The 7,487-nt window shown below is 40.9% G+C and overlaps 1 protein-coding gene across 1 annotated transcript; it reads left to right on the forward strand.

Moving 5' to 3' along the window:
• Positions 1-906: 906 nt before the first annotated feature.
• Positions 907-6,488, forward strand: apex2 (APEX nuclease (apurinic/apyrimidinic endonuclease) 2). Its single transcript, XM_081609180.1, has 6 exons — positions 907-1,106; positions 1,204-1,287; positions 1,467-1,647; positions 2,201-2,344; positions 4,024-4,093; positions 5,278-6,488. Exons 1-6 carry the CDS (start codon positions 992-994, stop codon positions 6,370-6,372), a joined length of 1,689 nt encoding a protein of 562 aa, XP_081465306.1. The 5' UTR covers positions 907-991; the 3' UTR covers positions 6,373-6,488.
• Positions 6,489-7,487: the final 999 nt, after the last annotated feature.

Here is a 7,487-nt window from a genome sequence, read left to right on the forward strand (position 1 = left end):
GTACCATTATGGTACTGCAGATTAAACCACAGCGCTATCGGGTGTTTGTACCTCTGATCGGTTCCGAAATTGAGTAAACGCACTTGACCTTTTAATATTTAATGTACACAAAGTGCACGTTTCTTTGTATATTTACTTTTAGGAGTGGCTTGATTTTTTCTGTTGACTTCGTTAACTAATTAACTTAACTCATATTTTTTATTTATTTTAGTCTTTAAAATATTTTTTGCACAAAGTTTCATATTTATCCCTTTTTAAAATATTAAATATTTTTGACACTTCAGTTCTTGTGTAGTCTTTCAGGAAATTACTTAGTGTGACCAGGTGTGTCATCATTCAAAGCTCTAATATGTTATTTCATAATGAAATATACAATATATAAACACTTAAAAACATTGAAACTGTAATGTTTTCTCATCTTTTTATTTAACCACCAAATTATTTGAGTTAATCTTAGAGTTAGACTGTTTAGACTTAGACTACATTATTCTAAAAGGCTTGTCAGTTTCTTTTAAGCACACACTGTTATTTTGTAACTAAACTATGTCAAGAAGGATTGAGATCATACTTTTTTGTGTTTTAAAAAAATAATCGTTTTCCAAATACCAATCTCAACTTTAAAGGTCCCGGGAGTGCTATGAAATTATTCAGCCGAGCTCTGACCATTATGAGTAACTTAGATTTTTATCCAGAGCAGATTGAAGTTTGCATGTTCTTCAAATAAATTAAATAGCCCTTTACTGACTATACAGCTAAAGCTAACGTCAACCTCGGCGTCGTGCTTATTACCGTCTCTATCCGAAAATATATCATGTATAATGCATAAATATTAACCAGAAGCACCTTGAAATCAATAATTACGTTCTAATAACATGACAATAAAAAAATAAAAAGGCAAAAGTACACTTCCGCTTGCGTTGGCCCCAACATCCGGTTTACTTCCGGCTTTTCACAGTAGCTTTTTGCCGCTCTCTAGTTTAAGACTGAAACCATGAAGCTCGTCACATGGAATATTAACGGCATTAGGACTTTTAAAAGCGGAATAAAAAAGGCTCTTGATAGCCTGGACGCAGATATAATTTGTGTCCAGGAGACAAAAGTCACAAGTAAGTGTTAAAAACAGAGAAGCTACTGTCCACTGTGCTCCAATCAGAGCGCTGTTATGAAAAACAATAAAAGGTTAAACCCATTTATGCTTTTTAGGAGACCTGCTGGATGAACGGACGGCTATTGTTGACGGCTACAACTCGTATTTCAGCTACAGTCGAGGACGCAGCGGTTATTCAGGTTTACAACGCATCTATTCTGCATTCCCAGCCATAAAAATCAAACAAACTATGATCAAGATAAAAATCAAACAAACTATGATAAAGATTTGCTGAGTTTATTTAAAGATAGGTCCTGCAGAACAAGGAAGTTCATAACCTTATGTCAACACCTTTTTTTCCCATGCCTGGTGTTCACAGGTGTTGCGACTTACTGCGGGGATAATGCCACTCCTTCTGCTGCTGAGGAGGGACTTACAGGTCTGCTCACCAACCATGAAGGAGCTGTTGGATGCTATGGTGACCACCGTGACTTTTCAAGTGAGGAGCTGCAGCTTTTGGACAATGAGGGGCGAGCCATCATCACGCAGCACAAAATAATGTAAGAAAAAAATGTTTTAAAAAAATACATTTCTGCACAGTTGGTAGCACTGTTGCCTTGCAGCAAGAAGGTTGTGGGTTTGATTCCCGGCCCCGGTCTTTCTGCATGGAGTTTGCATGTTCTCCCTGTGCATGGTGGGTTTTCTCCGGGTACTCCGGCTTCCTCCTACAGTCCAAAAACATGACTGTCAGGTTAATTGGTCTCTCTAAATTGTCCCTAGGTGTGAGTGTGTGTGTGCATGGTTGTCTGTCCTGTCTGTCTCTGTGTTGCCCTGCGACAGACTGGTGACCTGTCCAGGGTGACCCCACCTCTCGCCCAAAATGTTTGGAAATAGGCACCAGCACTCATCCTGACCCCACTAGGGACAAGTGTGTACAGAAAATGGATGGATGGACAAAAAATGTATTTGTTAGAATAGGGACTGAATTTGGTTTCTGCATTCAGATGTTTTGGTTATTAATTCATATTAACCTCATCCCAATCTTTATTCTTCTAAAAACAACCCATCTAATTTTTGCAGTGTTAACTTGATTTTTTTGTTTCCCATCCTCAGGTGTCAGGACACAGAGCAGACTGTTACTGTAATAAATGTCTACTGCCCACGCGCTGACCCAGACAAGCCGGAGCGAAAGCAGTTCAAGCTTCAGTTCTACAAGCTGCTTCAGTGTCGGGCTGAAGCGTTATTAAAAGGCGGGAGGTGAGTGTAGAATGAAGAGTCTGGCACAGGTGTTTCCTGCTTTTACCACAAACGTTTCAACTACAACACAAACTGCGTTTCTTTTGATATTATTAATCTAAATGTTTGTTTGCTGCTGTTATTGATAGAAATAGCCTTGTTTCTACATTTTGTACATTTTGTTACATTACAGCCATAACCATTGATATTTTTATTTACATTGTTTTCAGTGTAAATAAACACTGCAGAGATCCACGGTGGGAGAATTTGAAAATGGTCACTTACCACTAAAGATCTTAACTTGATGGAAAAGTGGCAAGAAAGAAAGCTACAATTCAATTCAATTCAACTTAATTATTTAACACCAATTCACAACAAATTACTTTTAAAGCACTTTACCAAAAAAAAGTCATTCAGTTGAATCACACACACATTCCAGTTGATCCTAGTTATCAAGCAATAAATCAAGCTCTGTTTATCATTTAAAATAACTTAAAAATATTCTAAGGAAACTAGGCAAACCCAGCAGATTGCATCATCGTGGACTTTCATTAACCTAGTTGCATAATAATTCTCATTTGCAGCTTTCACAAGCCATGTAGAGGAGAACCATAGGATCAGATGTAGCCAGATTTTACCATAATTTAACTTTTTGACCTACATTTATAAAGCTATTTTGTAACCGAGTGTGAAGCGGCCGGGATGAGGCTCAGTGCCTCCAAATCCGAGGCCATGGTCTTGAGCCGGAAAAGGGTAGAGTGCCTTCTCTGGGTCAGGGGGGGTCGTCCTGCCTCAAGTGGAGGAGTTTAAGTATCTGGGGATCTTGTTCACGAATGAGGGAAGAAGGGAGCGGGAGATCGACAGGCGGATTGGGGCAGCGTCTACTGTGAAGCGGGCGCTGTACCATTCCGTCGTGGTGAAGAGAGAGCTGAGCCAAAAAGCGAAGCTCTCGATTTACCGGTCGATCTACGTTCCCACCCTCATCTATGGTCATGAGCTTTGGGTCATGACCGAAAGAACGAGATCACGGGTACAAGCGGCCGAAATGGGCTTCCTCCGCAGGGTGGCTGGGCTCTCCCTTAGAGATAGGGTGAGAAGCACGGTCATCCGGGAGGGACTCAGAGTAGAGCCGCTGCTCCTCCACGTCGAGAGGAGCCAGTTGAGGTGACTCGGGCATCTGATAAGGATGCCTCCTGGACGCCTCCCTGGTGAGGTGTTCTGAGCACGTCCCACCGGGAGGAGGCCTCGGGGAAGACCCAGGACACGCTGGAGGGACTATGTCTCTCGGCTGGCCTGGGAACGCCTTGGGACCCGACCCCGGATAAGCGGAAGAAAATGGATGGATGGATGGATGGATGGATATATATATATATATATATATATATATATATATATATTACCAACACGGCACCCTGTAAACGCCATACCCACAGTGAAGCATGGTGGTGGAAGCATCATTCTTTTTCAAACATACATGAGTTATAAAGCCAAAGTCCAGACCTAAATTCACAGAAAATCTCCATTTAATCTGAGGTGAATAGTCAAAAAGTTCTGCTTTTAGTAGTGCAAACTGGCAAGAGAAATCCTCCAGAAGCATTGCTGCTACTTAATTTTCCACTTCCTGTTGCTCTGTTACAGAAAATCTGCTATTCCTCTGCTTCTTTCTACCAAATTTCTAAACTGTCTTTTCTGTTCTCCAGCCATGTCATCATTTTAGGAGATGTGAATACTTCTCATCAGCAGATAGACCACTGTGACCCAAGTAATATGGTAAGTAAAAGCTTTAAAAACTGCTGTGATGGAAGTACTTTTTTAAACTAATGTAATATTATTTGTCAACGACTCAATTGAAAGCCTACAACCTTTAAAATCTCACCACTCCATTTTATTTACATTTCATGAAGAAGGAAGTTGCGCTCTTGTCTTCTATGGAGGTTTTCATGTCGTTTCCTTCAGTAGTTCTTGGTGCAGCGCCACCACAGGCGAGGAGGGAACAGGTTTTTCAAAAGGTTCTGTTCGTTTGACGCAGTGGACTATAAAAGCAAACCCCACCTGCTGAAAATGAAACAAATGTTGCAATTTTGGTCTCAATCAAACCGAATTTATTGGACTCTCAGGTGTGAGAAGATCCATGCTTTGACATTCAATCAATCGATCGATCAGTAAATTTATTTGTTGGCACATTTCAGTAACAAGGCAGTTCAAAGTTCTTTACATCATAAAAACAAAAAATACAAAGTCCTGAGAGGTCTGGAAGGTTGATGCAACATCAGATCTATAATGTATTGTGGTGCTGAGCCATTCAGTGATTCATAAAATAACAGCAGTATGTTAAAGTCCATTCTCTGAGCTTCAGGGAGCCAGTGTAGAGACTTTAGAACTGGGGTGATGCGCACTGTCTTCCTGGTTTTAGTCAGAACGTGAGCAGCAGCATTTTGGATCACCTGTCTGATTTTTCAGGCAGACCTGTGAGGACACTGTTGCAGTAATCAATGCGACTAAAGATAAAGGCATGGATGAGTTTCTCTAGATCTTGCTGAGACATTAGTCCTCTATTCCTGAAACTGTTCTTCAGGTGACAGAAGGCTAACTTTGTAACCGTCTTTATGTGGCTCAAAATGTTCCGGTACATTGTGCAAACACATTTTTATGCCACAGATGAGCAAACGGCCACAACTTCTGCATATGCAGCATATAGGTGTGGGAACATTTCATTTAATCATATGATGACCTTTTTGCTACTTCCCCTCTGAAGTGTTACGAAACCAGCGACGATATACTTAGCTTGACACACACCGCTTTTTCATTTTGACTTGGTCTTTGTTCTGTTCTTGAGGTTAGATTTAAATGATTAGAATCATAAATTCCTGGAATAGAAAGACGTTGCACCTTCTTTTCACCATTACTCTACTTGTTCCTGCTCAATAACTAAATGTTATTCTTATATTTCTCAGGAGGATTTTGCTGAGAATCCTGGGAGGAAATGGCTGAATAGCTTTTTGTACAGTAGCGTCCAAGAAGAGGAAGAGGAGGAACATCATAACGAATCAGAGACAACAGATTGTGTCCAAATGGGAAAATTTATAGACATCTTCCGCTACTTTCACCCAACTCGTACCAACGCCTTCACCTGTTGGTCCACTCTCACCGGAGCCCGTCAGACTAACTACGGCACGCGTATTGATTACATATTTGCAGACCACCGGCTGGCCCAGGAGCAGTTTTCGGGGGCAGACATTATGCCAGAGGTGGAGGGCTCCGATCACTGTCCCGTTTGGGCGCACCTCAAATGTTCGCTTCTTCCCTGCTCCAAACCTCCTCCCCTCTGCACTCGCTACCTGCCAGAGTTTGCCGGCAAACAGCAGAAACTCTCTCGCTTCCTGGTGAAGGTGGACCAAAAGTCGAAGGAAGCTTTACCTGGGTCCCAGGAAGAGGAGGAAAAGAGGGAGAACATGAACCCGTTTTGTGGCGATAGTAAAAAACGATCATCAGCGTCAGAATCTGCTGCCCCAAAGGGAAAAAAGTCAAAAACAACAAATACCTCCTCAAAGCCGCGGGGTAACCTCCTTTCTTTTTTCAAACCCAAACTCACAGATGTTAAACCGTGTGAAAACACACCTGGTCTGGACCAATTTACCTCATCGCACAGCAAGCCCAAGGCATCCGCGACCAGCGAGCTGCATTCAGGAACGGGCGGCATGACTGAACACCCTGAGCTTGTTGTTGACGCTCCGTCCCAGCTGTGCACCAGCAGCGCCGCAGGAGAAACAGGCAGCGGGGTGAAGGCCAAGCAGCCGGCCTCTCGGCTCACTGAGGGGCAATCAGATGTCAAGAAGGGGGCATCATCTGTGTTTTGGAAGTCTGTGCTTCACGGCCCGCCCCCGGCCCCCTGCTGCAAGGTGCACAGGGAATCCTGTGTGCTCCGCACTGTGAAAAAAGACGGCCCAAACATGGGCAAACAGTTTTTTGTGTGCGGACGGCCTCAAGGACACGCTTCCAATCCCGAGGCACGCTGCAACTTCTTCATGTGGGTAGAAAAAGGAAAGTAACACGTTTTCTGTGGCGCGACTGTTAAAACTCCACCACACACACGCATCTCTTCATTTCACTGTTTTTATAGGTTTTTATTTTGTCTGACTTAAAAATAAATTAGTTTTATATTCTATGAGTCCTTTTTTTCTTTTTACTCTCATGCAAACATAAATAAATAGTTGATCTTTAAGGACATTTCCAAATAAAAGGTTACAGATGTTGTTAATGTTGAGCTGTTTTTCAGATTTATATATAAAATATTCCCTCATTTTAGCTTTTGAGACAATGATTGACGTGTTAGATTAATTACTTCTAAATTAAATCTAGCACAACATTTTGTATTTCTCACAATAGTGCAAAGGTCAAGGTAAAATATCTGTTACTACGATATCGTCAAACTATTGCTCTAAATTTTAAGCTTAAGCATTAAAAAAATGAGCTACACTGTAAACTAATTAAATGCAAGGAGACAGAATATTTATGCTCTCTTTGCACCAAGAGTGGAAAAGAAACAATCCCAACTTTGATAAAAAAAAATTCAGGTTCTTATAATTCCAGTGTTTTGAGAAGTGACACAATCATGTTGCTAATGAATATTAAATTTGTCTGTATTTAATGTGAACAAAATGGCTCACAGCTCAGGGACCTACAACCTTTCAGGCAGCATGAACTCAACAGATTAACTTATTTTATGTATATATTTCTATTCCATTGATCTCACCATATAACTGAGTTTTTTATGGTTTATTTCCATATCCAGTCAAAATGCAGTGTGACGCTTACAAGAACGTTTCAGTGTATTTTTTAAGAAATTTGGACTGCATTTAATCACCTCCTGTCTAAAATATAGTTTCCAGACTAATCAATGCTGAATCTTCAATACTCTTCTTGCATTAAAGACCCCTTAAAATACAGTTTGAGATTAATTAAGCCATAATTTTGTGACAATGTATTTTTTTAATCAACCCAGCCTTGGATTGAAACTGGAGAGGAAACCACAACTTTTCTTTTTTTTTACGAATGATGACCTGTTTTTAGCTATATAAGGTTGCTTAAATTACTTTTTATTCCTTCTAAAATGTCAGAAATTTCGCTAACAAATTCCAAATGTCAAAATTTGGGAACTTCGGGG

This window comes from Poecilia reticulata, chromosome 7 (assembly GCF_904066995.2).
Source record: "Poecilia reticulata chromosome 7, P_reticulata-male-v2, whole genome shotgun sequence".
Lineage (NCBI taxonomy): Eukaryota > Metazoa > Chordata > Actinopteri > Cyprinodontiformes > Poeciliidae > Poecilia > Poecilia reticulata.

Excerpts from the sequence above, each read along its gene's own strand:
- apex2 (XM_081609180.1), top strand. The coding sequence starts at position 992 with ATGAAGCTCGTCACATGGAATATTAACGGCATTAGGACTTTTAAAAGC. Across the intron at positions 1,648-2,200 it reads ATCACGCAGCACAAAATAAT|GTGTCAGGACACAGAGCAGA; the intron begins GTAAGAAAAAAA and ends TCCCATCCTCAG. Across the intron at positions 4,094-5,277 it reads ACTGTGACCCAAGTAATATG|GAGGATTTTGCTGAGAATCC; the intron begins GTAAGTAAAAGC and ends TATATTTCTCAG.